Source organism: Chrysemys picta, chromosome 11 (assembly GCF_011386835.1).
Source record: "Chrysemys picta bellii isolate R12L10 chromosome 11, ASM1138683v2, whole genome shotgun sequence".
NCBI lineage: Eukaryota > Metazoa > Chordata > Testudines > Emydidae > Chrysemys > Chrysemys picta.
The window spans coordinates 27,519,539-27,543,391 of NC_088801.1; the positions used below are offsets into that span (position 1 = coordinate 27,519,539).

General features: G+C 39.5%; 1 protein-coding gene across 50 annotated transcripts in view; it reads right to left on the minus strand.

Annotated features, from left to right (window-relative positions):
- Positions 1-23,853, minus strand: part of NEB (nebulin) — a 204,642-nt gene that overhangs the window by 179,646 nt on the left and 1,143 nt on the right. For all 50 annotated transcript variants that reach the window (XM_065561691.1, XM_065561706.1, XM_065561704.1 and 47 more), the window contains exons 3-20: positions 23,460-23,530; positions 21,037-21,081; positions 18,369-18,548; positions 16,641-16,748; positions 15,705-15,809; positions 15,284-15,388; positions 15,073-15,177; positions 14,209-14,313; positions 9,662-9,766; positions 9,359-9,466; positions 7,719-7,835; positions 6,102-6,203; positions 5,910-6,017; positions 5,712-5,816; positions 4,901-4,999; positions 2,140-2,244; positions 749-856; positions 552-665 (exon numbers count right to left, since the gene is read on the minus strand). In XM_065561691.1, coding sequence (XP_065417763.1) covers positions 552-665; positions 749-856; positions 2,140-2,244; positions 4,901-4,999; positions 5,712-5,816; positions 5,910-6,017; positions 6,102-6,203; positions 7,719-7,835; positions 9,359-9,466; positions 9,662-9,766; positions 14,209-14,313; positions 15,073-15,177; positions 15,284-15,388; positions 15,705-15,809; positions 16,641-16,748; positions 18,369-18,548; positions 21,037-21,081; positions 23,460-23,495 — 1,860 coding nt within the window. In that variant the 5' untranslated portion in view covers positions 23,496-23,530. The remainder of the gene's footprint in view (positions 1-551; positions 666-748; positions 857-2,139; positions 2,245-4,900; positions 5,000-5,711; positions 5,817-5,909; positions 6,018-6,101; positions 6,204-7,718; positions 7,836-9,358; positions 9,467-9,661; positions 9,767-14,208; positions 14,314-15,072; positions 15,178-15,283; positions 15,389-15,704; positions 15,810-16,640; positions 16,749-18,368; positions 18,549-21,036; positions 21,082-23,459; positions 23,531-23,853) is intronic.

Genomic DNA, 23,853 nt, shown 5'->3' on the forward strand with positions numbered 1-23,853 from the left:
AACTACTGTTATGAGATATCAGCAAATGTGATGACCTCCACCATTAGCTGTCAGACAGATTTAAGCCAAGAGTGTCCAACACCAGAGCACAGATCTTTAGCACTTGAGCTAAGGGAGCAATTTCATTAGCTGGCAGCAGTAGTAGCCTGCTATCCTTCATATGTATTACCCAGTAGAGAGGGATATGACACACACCTTATTAATCTGTTACACAAACAAGGCACATTCTGGATAGAATTTCACCCATAGTTAATTGGGACTGCACACTGAGGAATCTCAGGGATGCTATGTTGTGGGGAGGGGCCAGACACCATCAGCAGTGCCAGAGTGTAGGTGGTATCACAGCTCTGCATGCAGAATAAGGGTTCTGCTGAGACACAAACAGCTGGTGCATGGGGAGGGTTGGAGAAGAGCCATTCCCCCACCTACCTTTACATTTTCTAATTAGCCTGTAAGTGCCTTAGAACTGAGCTTTTGTCTCTGATATGTCTATAAAAGGCCAGGCACACAGTATATAAATGAATAAACAACGATAAAAGAAAGACACTTACATCACTCTGCTGTTTGGCCACCTTTGCAGAATGTAACATCTTGGGATCATCATGAATGCTCAGGGCTCCAATCATTTTCCCTTTACTTAGTTCATAGTCTTTCTTATATGCCACCTGCACAGTGAGAACATATATGTGAAACCACGCTTCACATTTACAACTAAACTACTGCAGCTACATTCATATTTCATACTTACATCGCTTGCAATTTTACTGTTCGCTTTAGCTGCAAGAAGTGGAATTGCATCAACTTTGATTTCAAATTTTTTAGCTTTAGATCTCTCCCAGTCATACTTGTACCAGTTCTGAGGACATGAAAATAAATGAGATAAGATATGACATCAACGACTAATCCATCAATTAGAGGATAAAATAACTGTCAATATTTTGAGCCTCTAATTAACACGTTGTTTGTTTAGAACATTAATTTAAACCCAGTGTGACAGACCCAGACTAGTGCGGTACAGGAGTCTGGTAGAGGGCAAATATACTGGTCACTGGATGAGTAGTTTTCTGTTCCCTGAGTGACCAGAGCAGAGGCTGCACTAGAGTAATCAGGAACCTGCTAGAACCAGTTAAGGCAGGCAGGCTAATTAGGACACCTGGAGCCAATTAAGAAGAAGCTGTTAGAATCAATTAAGGCAGGCTAATCAGGGCACCTGGGTTTTAAAAAGGAGCTCACTTCAGTTTGTAGTGCAAGAGTGTGAGGAGCTAGGAGCAAGAAGCTGAGAGTGAGAGGGTGTGCTGCTGGAGGACTGAGGAGCACAAGTCTTATCAGACACCAGGAGGACGGTCCTGTGGTGAGAATAAGGAAGGTGTTTGGAGGAGGCCATGGAGAAGTAGCCCAGGGAGTTGTAGCTGTCATGCAGCTGTTACAGGAGGCACTATAGACAGCTGCAGTCCACAGGGCCCTGGACTAGAACCCGGAGTAGAGGGTGGGCCTGGGTTCTCCCCAAACCTCTCAATTGACCTGGACTGTGGGCCCTTCCAGAGGGGAAGGACTCTGGGCTGTTCCCCAACCCACATGGTGAATCTCTGAGGCAAGAAAATCCGCCAATAAGCGCAGGACCCACCAAGATAGAGGAGGAACTTTGTCACACCAGTTTATCATATCAAACTTTTCAAGCTTACTTCTCTTTTACACAAAGACTATTTTGCACCATTGTTGAAGTGGGTGTAAAGATAACTGATTTCCACTTTAAGGCCATCCAATTTATACTGACAATGGTTAGGCTGCTGGTGAGCTATGACCGCTGCCCATCACTATCTCATTGTTCACCTGTGTTCCTCCCTCTGTCTGTATCTATCTGCTGCCTCTTGTATTGTATTTAGATTGTAAGCTCCTTGGGGCAGGGACTGCCTTTTTGTTCTGATTTTGTGCAGCTCAGTGGGGACCTGATCCATAAGTGGTTCTACTTGGTGCTATGGAACACATATAATGTATTAGTTATCTAGGAGTTTTTTCACATCTCCTAATATTTATTCTTGTCATCAGTATTATTTAGAGTTCTTACTCCAGGTGCAAGTCTAAATGCTTTGTTATGAATGTTTCGTGTCATCTACAGGAAGGTGTTACATTAATACTTACATCACTCAGATTATATGCATTGACTCTGGACTGGAGGAATAATGGAGCGTCTGGTGGCATGTGGCATTTGAATTTCTCATTTTCGTGTTTAGCTTTATAATTCAACTAAAAACAATCAGAAATATTCAAATAAGAAAGGTACAGTCCATGGGACAATAGATAGGTCACAGTGATTGGTTAAAACAAGAGGGTAAATTTTTGTTTCAGATCAAAGTTCAGTTTTACAATATTCTGTTTTTTGCTTATCTGAATTTGAGATACAGCCTCATTCTATGAGCCAAAACCTCAGCTGCTGTGAATCAGCATAGTCCCACTGATTTCAGTGGAACTACGCCAGTTTACACCAGTTGACACTCTAGTTCTCGGTCTTTAGTGCACTCACTAACGCAAGTTAAACAGCTAGGCCAGAATTTTTTACTTTAAGAATAAGAATCCTTAGCCAGGTCTGCAACAGTTACATTTGTTATCAGTAATTCAGCTCAGTTCTAGTTAAGTAACATTTTTGAAACCAATTTTTATTTTTGCATATCAGATAGAAAGGCAAGAAAGTAGAAAATGCAGTGTGTAAATGCACGAGCCTTTCCCCTGTGAAGAAATAGATTCCCATCTTAATTAAATCACCAGTGAAAATGAGACTGATGATCTCATTCTGGTTCCTGTCCGTGCACTAAATCCACTCAGTGGGGAGTGTTAGTTTGGTCGAGATCCAGGACTAGAATAGCACAGGTGTTACATTTCAGGATTGGGACGCGTTGGCAGAAATATATATATAGAAGCTTGCACAATGTTTGACCTTAAAGTGTCTGGATCTAACCAGTTCTTTGCTCTTACAAGCACTAAATTCACTCCAATTTTTAAAGCAAAAAGTTAATCAGTTTAATATGTCATCTTACGAGTATTCTGTTACATTTATGTCATTATTTTAAGTGTCCACAATTCTTTGCTGCAAAAACAGCAGAATTATGGGGTTTTTCCATTGACTTCAGTGGGCTTTCAATCGGGACCTAGCCGTATAAATCAATTGTTTGTGATCATTGTTAAAAACAAATAAATAATATGGGCCCAATCCCACATGAACTGTCCTTTTTTCCTGGACACAGAAGAATTTCATTGTTTGTTTTTTCTTGAAGTAATTATGACAAAATATAATAGAAACACATTCAACATATAACACCACCAATCTCTAATACAGTACTTTTCATCCACACATCTCAAAGCACTTTACAAAAGAGGTAGGATCATTATTCTCATTATACAGATGGGGAAACTGAGGCACAGAGAGGGAAAGTGTGTCCAAGATCACCCAGCAGGCCAGGGATATAATCCAGATCTCCTGAATCCCAGTCCAGTACTCTATCCACTACAACACACTGCCTCTCTACAGAACATGTGTTAGAGTACCAATGTCTTTTTGACATGACCAACAAGCAATTCTGTTAATCCACCTTGGTTTATTCTGTCTGAGGGCCATACAGCTGGCATATGATGAAGAGTGATGTCTGAGCTAAAACTGATGAGCAAGTGCCTGGTACCGTGTTCGTCCATACAGACCTCCATTGTGAAGGTTCTAGTTGGAATCATAGAATCTCAGGGTTGGAAGGGACTTCAGGAGGTCATCTAGTCCAACCCCCAGACAGATTTTTACCCTAGATACTTAAGTGGCCCCCTCAAGGATTGAACTCACAACCCTGGGTTTAGTAGGCCAATGCTCAAACCACTGAGCTATCTCTCCCCCACAAGTTCAAGTTATTTTCCCAGATCCTTTCAATACCACAAGAAGTCGCTGATTAGTCTGTCAAAAGATTTTTAACCACCCTTTCTATGCACTGGAGCTTCTATGCAGAGGCAGCCCTCATTTGGCCATCAGTTAGGTTTTGTTGAAGGACAATTGGACCAGATTAATTGGCCCACTGTCCCAAGTGGGTTTTATGAATGTGTGCTTTCTTACAGGATCACAATGTCAATATCAGTAACAGATTCGGTATGAAGGGGCAAGGGGGAGACTGTGTTTAACTATTCTGGAATAAGAGACCTCAAAGTGCTGAGTACCCTCAGGTTCCACGGAAGATAATATTAACTGTGGGCACTCGATATCTTTCAAGAAGTGCTCAGCACTTTGCAGTATCAGGCCAGAAGGGCCAAATTATGCCCTCACTTTCACAAATGTAAATCCCATGGACTTCAGTGGGTGGTAAATGAGGGTAGAACTGGTCCTAGAACAGTTCAACAATAAAGTACTTTGTTTCATTATATTGGCCTGATGTTATTTCAGACTATAACTGGAGCTGACCCTTCCATTTTGATATCCACTAAGTATCAAAGAAATTACTGTAGATACTTTGAGATTTGCATTTTTGCCTTTCCCCTCTTAATCCACTTAGCAGAATTTATTATTAAACAACATTTGAAGCCAACCAGACACCTAGGTAGAACTGTAAATAATTTTTAGTACATTCTGGTTGACAACGATCAGTTACTTATAGCTGTAAGACAAATACAGAGGTAACAGAATACAGGGTAAATATGGGCTAGATCCAAAACTCCAGATCAGACAACACAACGTTGAGGAGGATTTGAAATCTGAATTTGAGACTCACGCCATTATCTATAGTTTATTACTGTAACCTCATTGACCTGCACTGGATCTATTACAGCATAGCTGTCACAAGAGGAAGTCACAGGAGAGTTGTTGAAATATTTTACATAAATCAGTGTAAAAATGTGATCTGTTATGTTTTGCTTAATTTGTCAGGCTACTTACTTCACTCAGCTGCTTGGTATTGATCTGTGCTTGAACTTGTACTGGAGAATCAGTCACTTGTGTAAATTTGATTTGATCAGGATGCTTTTTGTAAGTATTCTGGAGGAATAATAATAAAATATTTTTCAAATACACACATATAAATAAAGTTTGCTATCTAATAAGATACTGTAATATTGCATTACTAAATACTAACTGTACCCCCAAGTAATGATACATATTGTAATGGAATATAAAACTGTATGATAATAATTAGCCACTATGTGACGCCATGAGTAACACAAGTTACCAGAGCTGGTAACAGCCAGAGCTTGGGTTTGCATTAAAGGATCTTATTGTGAACACATCTCGTGTATCTCTCTGGAAAGGAAGCTCTGTAACCTGTCCATATCTGGAACAGAAACCTGACCTGCAAGTAGCAGCCCTGCAATCTACCACGTACAAGGTGTACATGGCAGTTATAGTCTGATCCAGTGGGTCTCATGATTTATTCTATAAAAATTAGAAAACTGGGGGCAAAGTTATGTTTAGAACATTTGATGTGAAAAACGCTACATGGAGCAGAGCAGCAGCCTTCTGTGGTTACACCTCTCCGAAAAAAATAAATAGACTAAGCACATCCGGACCACTAGGTGTCACGAGAAACTCCTGAAAACAATACATATGAATGTGGCCTTCAAAAATCACATGTTCAAATCATCCAAAACACATGGAAGTCAATAGTAATCTTTCAATTGACTTTCATGGACTTTGGGTGAGTCCCTTCTGCAACTAATTGGTTTCCTTTCAACAATTATTGCCACATACTTACATCTTTGCACTGGTCTAATTTCTTTATAACTTCATACTCTTGAGTTATGGTTTGAGGGAAGTAGCATTTTGTCTTGTCCTCCTCGTAATCTGCTTTGTAATTTTTCTAGGGAATAAAAATGACATTAGATAGTAAGCAAAGTGATCTTGCCTTGCACTGAGAGTATGGTGAAATCAACACAAACACTGTCATACTTACATCACTCTTCATAGCTGCAACGTTCATGTAGTGTGTATGATATGGGTTCTCATAGCTGCCTACATAATGTCCCAAAATATTCTTTTGATATGCATCTTTATATTTAACCTGCAGAAAAAAAATCACATTTATAAATATATATAACTGAGAAAGTCATGTCTGAAATACAGGAACAATTACAACAATACTTACATCACTGAAGTTTTTCAGAACATTATCAATTTGAAACTTTGGAGTGTCACAATAATTAATGCTTGTTGCTTTTGACTTTTCATAGGCTTCCTTGTATAATTTCTGCAAAAGAAAATAAAGTCAGGTAATACAGAAGATTTTGTGGAAATTCATTCATTTCCACCAGCAGAAATGATACTCTGACTAAAGCCTTTAGTGATAACATTTTGAAATGACACTAAGAAACAAAAGCAAGCCATCAGCTTGACAAGGCAATAATCTGCTAATGTAAAAAGCAGAGATGGGATTGAGCTGCAAAGTTTGGATCTGTATCTATGTTTTGCTGAAATGTCCATGTGATAGGCTCTAGGGTGTCAGTCCATTATATATAGGGGGCAGATGCAAAGTTCAGGTCTAATTCCAGAGCCAAACTTTTCCAAAGGTCCTGGTGTTCAGATCCTAGGTTTTGGTACAGCCCTGTCTCTGGTGAAAATTCTGAGGATATAAAGTAAAAGGGGGAAGAGCAGGGAACAACCTATAGTTAAGGCTATTTTATTTTCAGATTTACTTTTCAGGTTGTTAAGCACAAGTCAATGTATGCAGCAGTTCTGCTTCTGAAGAATAATTTTTATGAAACATGTTAAACTAGAACATGTCTAGATAGAATCTACCTAGAATACCTTTCAGCAATTAGGAGACAGGGGCAGACGATAGTATTACCAAATCTCGTACAATTTTATCACAAGTGCCAAGGCAATTGGTGCTTTTCATAAAGCCCCAGGCATGGGAGTAGGTGAGACTCTCTGCTGCCCCCCCCCTTTTTTTTTAAGTAAACTTCAGCTCCTCATGGTTGGAGAGAAAAGCTTGAAAACATGACTTAAGAGTCCCCTAAAGGCTCAAAAATCAGAAAGCAAATAAAAAGCACCCAAAATATATTTATTTTTTAACCTCTCTCTTGATTTTTAAGCCTGTCTCATGATTTTTAAGGGGGGCTGACTCATAATTTTTGAACCCTTGGCAGAGCCGTAACCAGGGCAGCCTCCTTCGGGGCAGAGGCAAGAGCGTGTCAGGGGCACAGCTCGGAGCTGGGCAGCACCCGGCTGTCATTCCGTCACTGAAGGGAACTATGTATGCGAGTATGTGAGAAATCTACTTCTTTTAGCTTCATCGGACACCCAATGAAAGTTCCGTCCAGCTCTTGGAGAATGGATATGACTCTCTGATCTATAACACCATCACAAATACTGCTGTAACAGCTGACAATGACACGGAGACATTAGAGAACAGTCAACTACTCCGTCAACTTGCCAAAACCTCCATCTTTATCTCTTAAAGGGTTAGTATCGTTGGACTGGGTGGGTGTATCTCACAGTAAACAAAGCTTCATGCGGCAACCTGCAACTACTAAGAGGCTTCAGTGAAGATTATTAATTATTATTATTTATTGTTATTATTTATTTGTATTACCGTATGTCCTAGGAGACCTAGTCATGGACCAGGACCCCACTGTGCTAAGCACTGTGCTAACACAGAACAAAAAGACATTCCCTGCCCCAAGAACCCATACCATAAAGAACGGATGGGCTTGGTTTATATCATATAGCTGAAATATTCAAACTGAATTTTTATGGTACTTACATCACTCAGATGCTTTCCTGAAACTTTTAGCTGTTTCAGCAATGGATTCTCTGTAGCAGGAAGTACATTATAATCTGCAGTAGCTTTGCTCTTTTCATAGTCTTCTTTATATTTCACCTATAGAAATTAAATAAAAGTATATTTGGGCTGTCTTCTTGGTTAGCCCTTTTCAGAAGGGCTGCTCTTGGAAACGAAGTGAATATCAGAGAAAGAGCATAATTTCTAAGCAACTAAGCCAGAGGTGGGCAAACTACGGCCCACGGGCCACATCTGGTCCGTGGGATTGTCCTACCCAGCCCTTGAGCTCCTGGTCGGGGAGGCTTGCCCCAGCCCGTCCCCTGCTGTCACCCCTCCCCCTCAGCCTCAACTCGCCGTGCTGCCAGCTCTCTGGGTGGTGGAGCTGCAAGTTCCTGTCGGGCAGCACGGTGACGTGGCTGGCTCTGGCATGGTAAGGGGGTGGGAAGCAGGGGGGGTTGAATAAGAGGTAGGGAGTTCGGGGGGGCAGTCAGGGGACAGGGAGCAGGGGGCGGTTGGATGGGGCGGAGGTTCAGGGGTGGTGGTCAGGGGACGGGGAACAGGGTGGGTTGGATAGGCGTGGGAATCCCGGGAGGCCTGTCAGGGGGCAGGGGTGTGGATGGAGTCAGGTCAGTCAGGGGACAGGGAGCAGCAGGGGTTGGATAGGGGGTGAGGTCCCAGGAGGGCAGTTAGGGGGACAAGGAGCGGGGGGGGGGGGTTGATGGGTCAGGAGTTCAGAGGGGGGCAGTCAGGGGGTGGAAAGTGGGAGGGGGCGGATAGGGGGCGGGGGCCAGGCTGTTTGGGGAGGCACAGCCTTCCCTACCCAGCCCTCCATACAGTTTCGCAACCCCGATGTGGCCCTCGGGCCAAAAAGTCTGCCCACCCCTGAACTAAGCTGTTGCTTTATAATGAATATAGCATTCAACAAAATGCCAACTGTTCTTATGTAGCAGCTTTCACTCAGTGTGTCCCAAGAAGCTTTGCACCCTCTAATAGACAATCTCCAAAGTCAAATCCTTATTGCCCTGGATAATCCATAAACAGATATATACAGATCCAAGACTGTGTTTCTAAACCAGTGGGTCATACTTCCAGCGCCACAAAAGACAATCAGGGGAGATTGTCAGGCATTGAAAAATGTATTACAATCTAAAGCAAAAAAATCTCATTCCCCCACCTTTACCTTTCAAAGTCAAGTATACTCCAGCAACCTCTAGAAATACATGCACAAATAAATTATATAGATGTATCATTGTTATCACTGATACTATAAAAATAAGAGTACAGGTGTAACTGTAAGGAGATCACAGAAATTTTGGACATTGAATAAGGGATTGTCAACCAGAAAAGGTTCAGAATCACTGATCTAGGAAAGGTCTTAAATAGGGAAATATTGGGCCAGATCCTCAGCTGGTGCGATTGCATAGCTCTGTTGAAGTCAACGAAATTATATTGATTTACATCAGCTGAGGATCTGGCCCATAATAGACGTCTCAGACAGAACAAGGAAGAAAGTTCTGTATCAAAGGGGCTTCACAGCTGAAGTTCTTGAATATAATTTGGAGTCATCAGAAGTTTGGCAGAAGTGGAACCAAACTAAGTAAATGGGGGAATTCTTAACTTACTTTACTGGCAGCAATTCCAACTCGCTTATTAGCCTGGTACTCTGGAGTGTCAGTTTGCATAAAGTAGATTTGGTCTTTCATGAGCTCATACTGTTCCTGGTATTTTCTCTGTAAGCAATGGAAAAAGAGAACAAAATGTATCAAATAAACTACCATTGCAAAATAGTCATCCATAATATAGCTTAAATAGAAAAAAGAGAAGTACTATAAACAAAGCAGAAAAACTATAGCAGGCATTACAGGGTTGATAAATATACAGGATACAAACATACATTTGGCCCAGTGTCTAAATAACTCTCTTACCATACTTAAATTATCAGCATTCGTCCTTGCAACTGCAACTTCATAGCAAGGAGTTTGACTCCACTTGCCTTTAATCTTATTTTCATAGTCTTCATGGTACTTAAACTATAACAAAATGAAATAATGTATATTAATCATAAGAACGGCCATACTGGGTCAGACCAAAGGTCCACCTAGCCCAGTATCCTGTCTTCCAACAGTGGCCAATGCCAGGTGCCCCAGAGGGAATGAACAGAATAGGTAATCATCAAGTGATCCATCCCCTGTTGCCCATTCCCAGTTTCTAGCAAACAGAGGCTAGGGACCCCATCCCTGCCCATCCTGGCTAATAGCCATTGATGGACCTATCCTCCATGAACTTATCTAGTTCTTTTTTTAACACTGTTATAATCTTGGCCTTCACAACATCTTCTGGCAAAGAGTTCCAGGGTTGACTATGCGTTATGTAAAGAAATACTTCCTTTTGTTTGTTTTAAACCTGCTCCCTATTAATTTCATTTGGTGACCCCTAGTTCTTGTGTTATAAGAAGGAGTAAATAACACTTACTTATCTATCTTCTCCACACCAGTCATGGTTTTATAGACCTCTATCATATCCCCCCATAGTCATCTCTTTTCCAAGCTGAAAAGTCCCAGTCTTATTAATCTCTCCTCAGATGGAAGCCGTTTCATACCACTAATAATTTTTGTTGTCCTTTTCGGAACCTTTTCCAATTCCAATATATCTTTTTTGAGATGGGGCAACCACATCTGCATGCAGTAGTCAAGATGTGGGTGTACCATAGATTTATATAGAAGCAATAAGATATTTTCTGTCTTATTTTCTATCCCTTTCTTAATGATTCCCAACATTCTGTTCGCTTTTTTGTCTGCTGCTGCACATTGAGTGGATGTTTTCAGAGAACTATTCACAATGACTCCAAGATCTCTTTCTTGAGTGGTAACAGCTAATGTAGACCCCATCATTTTATATGTATAGTTGGAATTATGTTTTCCAATGTGCATTACTTTGCATTTATCCACATTGAATTTCATCAGACATTTTGTTGCCCAGTCACCCAGTTTTGTGAGATCCCTTTGTAACTCTTTGAAGTCTTTTTTGGACTTAACTATCTTGAGTAGTTTTGTATTGTCTACGTATTTTGCCACCGCACTGTTTACCCCTTTTTCCAGATCATTTATGAATATGTTAAATAGGACTGGTCCCAGTACAGACCCCTGAAGGACACCACTACTTACCTCTCTCCATTCTGATAACTGACCATTAATTCCTACCCTTTGTTTCCCCTCTTTTAACCAGTTATTGATCCATGAGAGGACCACCCCTCTTATTCCATGACAGCTTACTTTGCTTAAGAGCCTTTGGTGAGGGACCTTGTCAAAGACTTTCTGAAAATCTAAGTACACTATATCCACTTGGTCCCCTTGTCCACATGCTTGTTGACCCCCTCAAATAATTCTAGTGGATTGGCGAGGCATGATTTCCCTCTACAAAAACCATGTTGACTCTTCCCAAACAAATTATGTTCATCTATGTGTCTGACCATTCTGTTCTTTACTATAGTTTCTATCAGTTTGCCTGGTACTGAAGTCAGGCTTACTGGCCTGTAATTGCTGGGATCACCTCTGGAGCCCTTTTTAAAAATTGGCGTCACATTAGCTATCCTCCAATCACGTGGTACAGAAGCTGATTTAAATGATAGGTTACAGACTACAGTCAGTAGTTCTGCAATTTCACATTTGAGTTCCTTCAGAACTCTTGGGTGAATACCATCTGGTCCTGGTGACTTATTACAGTTTAATTTATCAACTTGTTCCAAAACCTCCTCTAATGACACCTCAACCTGGGACAGTTCTTCAGATTTGTCACTTAAAAATAATGGCTCAGGTTTGGGAACAATGGCTCAGGTCTGGCTATAATCCTGCTATAATGAACTGAATTTAAATAAAATAAAATATCAATCTCTCTGGAATAGCCCTTTATTTTTGCCTTACATGTTTGTTTTCAAAACTGTTTGTTATTTTTAAAAATTGCTTCAAGTTTTTCAAGTGCCTCAAATCCATTTTATCTGCTATTGTCATGGAGGTTTTGGCTTAATTATTCCATTGCTTGGTTAACACCTAGTTCCTTCTTGATAATTCCTTTTCAGTTGATTAGCTGAAATAAGTCTTAGATTCAACAATATTCTCACCAATATGGAGGTTGCTTGCTGTTGGTTTTCTCCTCTATGGGAGAATACTGACGCAGATCCTTTTGGTTTAATCTGACTTAGATTCTAGGATACACAAGCTGAAATTTTCAAAAGTGCCCAAGGAAATCTACCTTAGGATACTTCGAAAATCCTAGACACAGAATATATGGATCTCTCCCTCTCTCACCCAAAATCATCTACAGTTCACTGGACAATGAGCACCATGCTTGGAAAATGTATAGCTGTTTATAATTTACACCAGCATTTTAGCAATATAAATTAGATTGATCATTGCCAAATCCTGCTCCCCTCCCCCAGCAATTGTCACCATTTTTCTCTTTTACACAATTGACCATAAGAGGAAAGGCAATGTCCTTTTAAGTGCACTTCCAATTTATCCACTTCCATGTTTATAAATGTGTCTTGGTTTCTCTTGAACAGTGTTTTAGGTGGTGCAGATATACTGCTCATATATATTAGATTTAATAGTCTGATTTACTTATTTCTAAAACAATGTGTTATTCTATCAGGGAAACTAATTTCACAAGCCAAAATTCCATCTCTGCTTGTTCCAAAGCTTACTCAGTGAATCAAATTATCTCTTTTAATAACAAGCGCTCTTATTTTCTGCAGCTTGTACATGCTCTGCACTGAGGCAGCTTCAGTTGTGAACTACTATCCATGACTTCTCACTAACACACATATTTTCTCCTACTGACTCAACTAGAATTTCCTGCTACTGCAGACACAACATGTCACAGAACCAAAGTGGACCACCCAGATTTATGAAGGGTTTGCACACCCTTGACATGGTGCATATGATTACTATCAGCTCGTACTCAAGCTTATTAGAAATAAACTATTGTCTGCTCCAGTCTAGTTCCTATCTGTTTCCTAATGGATGCAGTGCAAAGGTTTTGACTTGGTGCCATCATACTTCAGGCTACATTTTGATACTCCAGTTTATTTACATACTTCAGAAAATCTGAGCACTTCCATGCTGCTTCAGTTCTTATGCCACTCATAGAGACTGGCTATGGAAAACAATGCTAACAAAATGCTCTTGTTTTCACTGGCATGAACTACATATAGCCTGTTGACTGCTACTCATATTTCATTAACTTTATATAGTGATCAGTTAGTTCCTGCTGGTTCCAGCAGGAACTAACTTTTGACATGCATGTCTTTTTGACATGCATTTATCTTTTGAGCTACATTTGAGTAAGGTTGCAAAGTAAGGTCCTTCAGCTATCTGAGAAATTTTCTCCAAATAAAATATTTTCTCTCTGCTGATAGCTAAGCTCACGACTATGTTCATCAATGGTTTTTCAACCTCAATGGTCAATAATTGCGATTCCTTAACACTGTGCTGTAGTTAATTACTAGTACAAAGCAATATGATTATATATCAGCTACTCTTTAGTCACAGTTACATTCGGAACTGAGTTAAAATCCTACTTCTAACTTAGGAGTCTACATGACTTAGTCCCATTTATTTAGCTGAACTTTTCTCTCTCTATTTTCCATCCCATCTCCTGCATTCTTTGGTACTGATTTACTCTGACTATACCAAAACATAGACTGGAGATGACAGGTGGCCAGGGCCTTTGTTAATCATGCCCTAAGGATTCACTGCTTGTTGCCATTAGCTAATTCAGTGTGCAAAATCACGCTGATGACATCTTCTAACTGAGATCTGTGAACATGAGGATGTTTGAAATGAAGGACTCTCTATAATGTGTATAATAATTTTACATTGAAATTCATATTTAAATATATTCTACAACATGAGTACAGCTTGTTCATTTTTAAGATCCTACAGGTGCATTTCATAATCAAAGATCAATTATCCAGTCCTACTAGAAAAATAAATGTGTTCCTAGAGAACAAATTATGGACTCCTTAGAAAATATTATATAATCAAAAATGCACCCATACATACAAACACTTTGCTATTTGAATTTAAACAAGCAACATAGTAGTTATGTTGATCATTATGACCTTCTATAGCGTACCCCTAGTACAAAGAGGGTGGAGAGAACAGAAAAAGAAGGAGAATGAGAGGATTGAGGAAGGGGAGAAGGGTGTAGGAGAGAAGAAAGAAGAAGGGGGGTGAATATGGGAATTGAAAAAGATGAGGAGGGAAAAAAAAAACCCTGACAGTCATCATGGAAGACTAGATGGCAAACATAGATCCCCTTGTGAGGGCTGATCTGTTTGTTTGTTTGTTTGTTAGTTAATTTATTTCATTCTTGAACCCACCCTGTATATAATGTATATGCACTTAAATGATTCTGCCTCTCCAAATCCTTAAGCAAGATGTCTAGTTGGGAGAAAGCGGTGCAGTATACTCACATCACTGCGCTGCTTAGTCACTTTCTTGGCGAGCTCCACATCAGGTGGATCTGGCAGAGAAGTGTATTTAGATTTTCGTTCATCGTGCCCCTTTTTGTAAACAATCTGAAATAATTCAAGGAGTAAACATTTACAGGAACTGCCTGTTTAAATAAACAACAGAACATTTACTCCTGACCTCTCTAACACTTCCGTTAACAGAAGCAGTCATTTCCACTGCTGCAAAATAAGCTCTCTCAATCAGTGTAACTACTACAGTGTTCTTTAAGAAAGAGAGAAATTATTAACCTGCTAGGGGACTTTTGAAATACATTAATAGTTTGGATTTCAGAGCCCTGATCCTATGAGGTGCTGAATGCCCTCAACATCCACTGACATCTCTTATATAGCTCCTGAACCAAGGAGGTATTCAGTTCTCCAAGTGCTTCTATAAACATTAATGAATTAAACCATTTCTGTGAAGTAGGGAAGTATTGTTATCCCTGTTTTACACATGGGAGAACTGGGTGTATAGGCCCAATCCTGAAAAGTTCTCATTGTCTCCTGAGAGATGTTAAACACTCTCATATCCCATTGAAAACAGCATCCTAGAAGATTGGGCCAGTAACGGTTTGATTACATTAATTCTTCTGAACACAACTCAGAATCGCCAGTCTCTTCAGACTTTATAAACATTCAACGCATTCAGTGCTTTTCAACAGACATAGCACTACCGTTTTCATAAATATCCACACTGCATCTTGGGACTGATTCTCTACTCCCTTATAGTGGTTTTATGCCAATGCAAATCCACTGAGAAGTCTCTAGAGGTAAATCAGCGTGACACCATTCTATTGAAATGGGCAATTAGACTTTGCTACTTACATCACTAAGAACCTTTTGGGCCTTTGCTACTCTCCTCAACTCTGGACTGTCATTGTATGGGTAGAATAATGTTTTGTCTTGCTCCCAATCTTCTGTGTACAGTTTCTTAAAGAGAGAAAAAAGTGTCAGGAAGTAATTACTTGGAATGAAATAACCACTCACTAGCAATGATACAGGCACTACACTGCCCCGGAGCAGAAGCTGCTCTTACCTTACTGAACATTGCCGTATTTTTTATTGCCTGCACAAGCTCTGGAGCATCGGGGGGAAGAAGGTACTTATCCTTATTCTCCTCCCAGTTCTGTTTGTATAAAACCTGGACAGAAAGACCAGCATGTTGGTTAACTGTGCTTGTAGGAAAGCACTAAAATGTGTTAGTACATAGCCAGCTTTTTCAAAATGTTGAGGAAGAAAAAGTCTCTAACAAAGAAAACCCACTGACTACCTCAATAAGGAGCATTTCAAATTATAACACTTTTCTCTCTTGCTCAGTTGTTTTTCTGCTAATTATCTTCCTATGTTACTTTGAAATTTTGATACAATCATTCTTAGGACCCTGACCTAAACACTTTACTCATGGCTTGCTGCCATTGATGTCCACAACCCTCTCACAGAGTCACTCACACTCTTACCTTGCTCACTTGCTGCGACACCTTCTTTGCATGTTCTATGTCCTTTGCTTTTTCATCAACATGGCAAATAGTCTTTGCAACATCGCCAGCCATACGATATTTAACCTAGATCAAGACATGCCAAACACAATTAATTGGGAGAAGTATTTATCAAGAAAACATCTGAGCTCTAGGACCATCCCTCCTTGGAGGGTCCCAGGCCCAAACATCTACATCTCAATTAAACAGCCCCTTAACATGAGCCCTGCAAGCCCGAGTCAGCTGACACAGGCCAGCCATGGACAGGCCAGCCATGGGTTTTTAATTGCAGTGTAGACATTCCCTAAAAGGTACCTAGTTTGTGTTAACACAGTGCTACTTGAAATGGGACTACAACAATGCAAATAAGTACCTTTTAGAGCACATCAGCAGGGTCTATTAAGGGCAGCTGTTTGTTATGTGGTTATATGAAAAGAGAAGTGTTTAAGCACATTTTGAAAGGTCTGATTTTGCAGTATTCAGGCAATATTTCCATTGACTTCAACAGGAATTCCACATGCAGAACAATGACAGGATGTAGCCAGCAGTGTCATTTAATTCAGTGCTTTATACTTTAATCAACATTTTCCCAGCATCCTATCTTTAATTTCAGATAAAAGTTTTTCAAACCCCTTTTGGCCACAGCCACCTGGAATTATTATCCAGCTGATCAAGGACCATTATCTCTCCTTCCTTGTTGCCAAGTCCTAAATCCCAGACTGAAGTCTAGACTTTTAAGCTTGTCATTGAGTCTGCATTTCCTGCACCAGAGACCTTGGCAATGTTTCTGCTAAGCTTCCAGACTGGATTGCATAACATTATCTATTTGGTTACTGCCAATAGTTAAAATATATAACCCAGGAGATGCAGCCCCTTACCAATTTATATCTCATTTGATTTATCAGGCCTAGCACATACCTCACTGAGCTGATCTTGCACTTTCTTAATTCTCCGAAGTTCTGGGGTATCAGCTGTGCTAGCATATGGCTTTCCTTTTTCTTTTTCAAACTGCTGTTTGTATTTGTTCTGAAAGAAAACAAGACTGAACATTACTCAGACAAACCCCCAAAGTTCTGGAGAAGCTTTAGCTAGAGCAGTCATCAATGTTTATCTTCACTGGGCCAGATCATCAAATAGCGAAAATCAGCGCAGCTTCATTGAAGTCAATTGAGTCCCATTGGAGCCAAAGGAGGTGTGCTGATTTACACCAGCAGGGGATCTGGTACACTGTAACAAATAGAATAGTCTGTTTCTCCTCTTGAGCTCACTTCAGATCACCCAGCTATGACACAGGTTAGGCCCATAGGGAGTTTGGTTTTGCTATCATAACAATTATTCTATAAAAATCACATAGCTAACAAAATTGTATTCAGATATCTGAAAACACAATGGCTTAAGCTGTGCTCTTATTTATAGCTGTGTAACCCCACTGAAGTCAATGGGGCTGCACAGGTGGAAATAAGAGCAGAATTTGTCCCAGTGTTTCTATGGCTTTACAATATTAATATGACACACATATTTTTAAAACAATATAACGAATGTAGCTGCTTAGATATGCTGAAAATCCACATGACCTGATCCTGTTCCCATTGGTGTCAATGGCAAAGCTCCCAATGACTTCAATGAGATCAGGATCAGGCACATTGAATTTAATAAATTAAAGCTGGGCTTTACAAAGAGGCCTATGGCACCCAACTCCCATTGATTTTCACTTTGAGTTGGGCAGTCTCCCCACTTAAACTGTTTGCTATAGTCAAGTTGCTGGTTTTATTTGCATGAGGTGCACTACTACTACTACTACTACTACTACAACAATTTTAAAATACTCCCTGCATGTTGTGGGCTCAATCCTACAGCCCTTATTCAAGTGAGTGTCCTTGTTCACAGGATTAGGAGTATTCGTGTGTAATGTTTGCAGGACTGGGCCCTGGATTATGATCTGTCATGTCCTTCCCTCCCTCCTCCTCGACCAATTCAAACAATAAAATAAGTTATCACTTCCATCACATTACCATTAATTTTTTCTACCCTCTTTTTCCCATCTTAGAATGTAATAACACTTCATAGGCATTAATTGTGCCTCACAACACTTATGTATTTAGAGCGGGGCATGAAGTGGCACCCCAGATTGGAACCACTTTCTTCCAGCTTTTGGGAAAGTTTGGATCCAGATCTGGACTTTGCAGCTTGGCCCTTTGTCTATAGTTGGCCAAAAATTAAAAACAAACAAATCAATCATGCTTGAGCTTTGGGTAAGTTCACAACTCAGGTCTATCTTTAATTATTATTCCAACTGAGGTGTGTAAACTGAGGCAGAGAGAGGTTAAATAAATTTTCCAGCAGAACACAAAGAGTCAGTGAGAGAGCTAGGAATGGACATCGGGAATCCTGGCTCTCAGATATCTGTTATAACCAATAGAACTCATGCCCCTCCCTCAAGCCACTTTTTGTGACATCATGATTCACTACCGTAACAATGAATGAATCAGAAAATGATGTAAACTCCTCTTTCACTGTAAATATCAGTAATCAACAAGGATGAGAAAGGAAATATAGAAAAGGACATTACAGTGATATTAGGGTTTGCTATGATGTGTATATTTGATTTAAAGAAACAAACAGGAAGACACAAGTGTATGAGTTTACCTGACTGAACAGATCCTGCATTTTATGACTGTGTTTCAGGTAAGGTGTCATAAACTTGGACGAATCCACTTTTATCTTTTTCATCCTCTTTCTGACTGGCAGTGCAGCTTGCTCAATGGTTCCTGAGGTGCCTCTGGGGCCAGTAGTTCCAGTGGTGGTGGTGGTGGTCTCCATGATTACCTGGGAATGTGGGCAATATGTATTTATTGGATTTTTAATTATAAGCCATAATTTTGCAGCAAGAACTTTTTAACTCTCCTATCTGATGAAATGGCATTTAATTCCTACTCAGGACCCCCCCCCCCCCCCGCCCCAACAGTGGGAACTGAGCTACAGTGTGGGCCACTTTTCCTACTGGGATTGCCCAATGTGCCTAGTACACATCATCCAAGCAGGCAGTGTGAAGACTGCAGATTAGCCAATTTCTAAATCAAGCTTCTCTGGTTTTTATCCAGCAGCCCTGGAATCTGGAGGGTATTCTGCTGCCATCATTCCACATGCGTATCTCTCATTGACGTCAGAGGGAACCTTGAGGGTAGATCGATGACAGATAGGCCCGAAGTGTAGAAATGATCTGAATACTAAGGGCTATATTGGGAGTATTGGAGGGTACACATATCCACACATTCACAGCTCCTGTTGATGTCACTGGGAGATGTGAATGTAGATGAAAGGCACTTATCAGCCTTCAAAAGGAATAGCCTTCCCCCAAAAGAGGAAAGAAATTGAGATAGCAAGATAAACATGACTAAACCCTTCAGATCTTCACATACATTCAATCACCTAGTGAATCTTATATGTTCAGAATCCAGTTTTTCTACTAACCTGCGTGTCCTGATGTGGATAGTCAGATCATAATCACAGAAGAGACTATCTGATTGATATATGTATATAAGCAGTGGGTATAGCTCAGTTGGAAAGAGACTCAATTTCCTTTTAACAATCTATATATTTGTTCATGCTGTAGGCAATGGTTTTAATACAAGTAAGATTTGAATTAAAAACATTAAAAGAAATGATTATAACTTACAAAAATAAAATTGTTTCAAAAGTGCATGGATAAGGAAGCATCAAGTCTTGGTTCATAATAGATTTGCTAAAAAAAGGAAAGCCTTCAAAAGGGAATGAATGAAGCTCAGATTTCTTGACAGTTATTTGCATTAATATAACGTAGAATAGCAAATATATTGAGCATTAGCTAAAGAAGAAAATGTTTCAAAATGCTTTATTCTGTGGGCACAAGTTGTGTTTCACTAATAATGTTCCAATATGTTGTTATTCACTTTAATGTTGCAACAGGTTAGTCCATATCCATTCATTTCTAATCAGTGAGGAAAGTAATGGCACCTTTTCTGTCATTAAATGGCACTGGAGAATTCTAAATGCACGCATGTGGTGATAAAACCATGAAAAAAAGTACATGTTGTTTCTTGTTACCTATTACATTAGGGCCAAATAATGGTTCAACTGAAGTTGACTCCTATTAACTTCTTTTTTTTTTTTTTGGTTTATTATGCCATAAATGTACATAGCACTTTGCAGACAGCTATAAGACATGGTACTTGCCCTGAAGAGTTTACGAAGTTTGGCCCTTAGACAGTAAAACCTTCACACTAGAAAAAAGTTACATGTACCAGTGAATAGACTTAACCAGTGCCTAAATCATGACCTCATCAAAGAAAATGAGCAGAAAAAAAATGCTTGATTCTGAAAGTACAGTGAGTTTTCCTCTTTCATATTATAACCCAAGGGGTTACAGGGTATTAATACATCACAGACTACAGAAGAAAATCTAATCACATTAATTAGAAAGGCTATAGTGCTTACAGTGACTAATTTTCTATTTAAATAAAAAAAAACTACCATCATTAATGTAATGCAAATCTGGTAAGTCAGATATAGAACTATCTGTTGCACCATTGCTTACTTTGAATAATTTGTGGCCATTGATTTTACTGGGTAGTTCATCTTAAAAAACAAATGGCATGACATGGCCTTTTTTTTGGCAGGGGTAGTCCTGAATTACTTACTCAGTAAAAGTTCCTATTTTGTCAATGGGCATTTTACTGGAACAAGGATTCAAGAAAGATTTTGTGACAGGACTCTTTGTTCAAAAGGAAACACTTTACCCACAGAATAAAACTATAAGGCGGTGCATCTTGATAGCCACAAACTATGAGGAGTATTTCACCCGGAAAAAGCTCTGAGTTGGAATATCCATACGAATGGCCTAATTGCAATTTCAAATTACTTTTATAACTTCCTGGGGGCACTACATCGCAATAACTGAAACAGGAAAAACATAGAAACAATCACTTTGCTTGTGACTAAGTCATACAAAACGAATGAGAATTGAACTGACGTGTAAACATAATAGATTTCAGGAAGAATCTTTCTGTACTTGTCTTCAGAATAGTTGAAGTACATAGGGCATATTAGAGTATACACTAGCCCATGTTTCCTGTTCATGTAATCCATGGCCCAACTTTGGCCCTTGTAAATTAAATAGAAGTCCCTTGAGAAGTAATCTTCACCTATTTCAGCTCATATTTATGCAGTCAGAATGGTGAAATAACCCTCAAAACACAGAATGGTTTATTATGCATTTGGTGCTTTGCAGTAACAACATGTCCTTTTGCTTCACATGCAATCTCATACAATCCTTTACCTCCATTGGTTCACCCTCCTCAATGACAGTCTCTTCAGTGTAATACTATAAACAGAGGACAAACCTCATCATTTCTCAAGGTCATGCAGCACAGCAAAATGCCTTCCTTAACTCTTTGAAGCAATAACAAACACAGCTTTCAAACCCAATTTTGGGGGGGGATGTAGTTGTGGTTCAGATATGCAGGAGCCTCTTTTCCATCCCTGGCAGAGCTCTGAGGATCCGCTCATTTTTAATAATAATAATAATAATAATAATAATTAGCAGTTTGCAAACTAATTAAAATTCTTGTCAGGTAGGTGATAAAGATTATTAATTATCATGGCCATGGCAGTGAGATTAAATGACTTGCACAAAGCAACAGAGAGAGTCAGTATCAAAGAAACCAGGGTTTCCCAAAAGCCTGGATGACGGTCATTACAATCAAACTTCACAACAGCCCTCTCCATTTTACTGTACCCATTTATACAGATGGGAAAACTGAGACAGACTGGGCCAGAGCCTCAGCTGCTCTGAACCTGTAACATTTCATTGAAGTCAATGGAGAAGAAAACATGAAGATGAAAATTAAAAAAAACACCTAACGCTCATTGACTTCCAGTATTAGTTAAGTGTCCAGCTGCCATTTGTGCCTCTGAAAATCTCATGCACAGTGATTTTCCCCAAGGTCACACAGCACATCAGTATGCACCCTTTGGATCAGGCCCTAAAAGAACTGTGATTAAAACTCAGGCTTTCTAGGGCCTCAGTACTTTGCTCAAATAACTAGAACAAACTACCTCTCATGCGGCCTAATATCTGGTTATGTTTTTGAGTAGTTCCTGTTCAGTGCCAACGTAGTGTGTCTGACTCACTTTTCCCAAAGTCTCAAGATACTCATCAGTGAAATACTATCTGGTTCTGTGATCAACTGCATTCTTTGCAAATCACAAATGGCTATAATATCCAATGTAGACTAGTACATCCAGAGGTAGGAGAAATATCCCTTAAATGAAATACCCAGTATACTCTGAGCCCTCTCTGTGAGTAAAAGAATATTCACCTATTTCAACAATAATTTTCCTCTCTCTTTAAACAGAAATATCTGGTACAAGTTGATTACACAGATTTACATCATGTGATTTATATAAAACTAGGGTTATAGATTTAATGATTTGGGAAAGGGCTGAACTGCTTCAAAATGATACCAGATGCCATTTGTTGCTGTTTTATTTATAACTTCTCCCCTGTGACTATCTCAGGAGGGAGCTAATAAAGCAGAACCATCTGAGGCTGTCCAAGAGATGTAGTTATAGATAGGCATACATTTTTTAAAAAACAAAGCAGGAGGAAATGGAGCTGTCTGGGAAAACATAGCCACATCAGACAATTAAAAAAAAAAAAAAAGGAAATTGACACCTTATCAAAAATAAAATAAATAATTATCAGCCTAAAAAAGGAGATAATTATGGAAGTGGGAATGACTACAATATAACTAGTGGTACAATTAACACCGATATTATTAGTCACTACATACAAGGTGAATCACAGATAATATAGGAAATCATAACAATTTGGAGAAATAGTTCCTTTTATAGCTAGATTCCAAAATACATCTACAGGGACTGTACTAACAGTGACATTTATTTCAGCAGACTAATAATGTAGATATGTAACTAATTGAATTAGCACATCTGCTTCTGACGATCAGAAACATACAGTGTTAAACACTGAAGGCTTCACCCTGCCATCCTGGCTCAGATGAGAAATCCATAGGATTTCTTGTGCGGATCAGAGTTGTAAAATTGGTCACTGAAATAAACATTATCTTCGCTCCCCCCCCTCCCCCAGAGGAGGCTATGGAAGCCATTCCAATTGCCCTTATATATTTTAATGGAATAAACATCGTTTAATAACTAAGGGTAGGTTTATTAATATAGTGTAATCATCTTATAGCAAAGTCATTTTTTCACTGACATTCACCCATGATAGTAGGCTGTTGTGTCCCTAGTTATTGGGGACCCCTCAAATCATGGCACTACAATGAGGTACAAAGCAATGAGGTCAAATTCATCCCTGCTGTAGCTCCATAGATTTTGGTGCTCTTACACCAGGGTTTAATTTGGCCTCAGATCTACACTGAGTATCCATACTGTATTGACCACAGAGGGCTCACAAAAGGCCCCCAATATGGAACTTTCATATTTCTTCCTTGCAATGGGTGGGAAAGGTCACAATCCATATTCGAATAGATACTGGAACAGCAGCCACACAGGTTCTGCTGTATTGATGGCACTGTTCCCTCTAATGTACCTGCACACACCCAAACTTGGGGAGCAGTTTGCTTATGTATAGAGATGGACACAAGCTATGCATCTTCAAAACATTAATTTGTTACAAGTTCACAAACAAGTAACTCCATGGTTAGAAGATTTTTCTCTTACCTCTATTACCTCCTCATACTCCTCGTCGTCTGCCATTTTCACAGAGTATTCCTCTGCCTAGCACCTATGCACTGGACATATAACAGATGAAAATATAATATTAGCCCAAAGTATTCAAATATTATGAAACTCTATTAGTCAAGTCCATTATGTGTGTGTGTCACGGTGTAATAATTGCTAATACCAATACATTATTTTACTGGCAAGTCAGGAGCAGACCTTTAGCATGTGACTCACAAAAATTAAAGCCATCATGATCTAACTTTATTTCACTTTATTTCAGACTGCAGTGTTACTGGATTAAGCAACATGTTAATATCAGTTACAATTCAGGTCAAATATATGGAATCCAATGCTGACGTCCAAACACATATTGAAGAACAAATAAGAGATG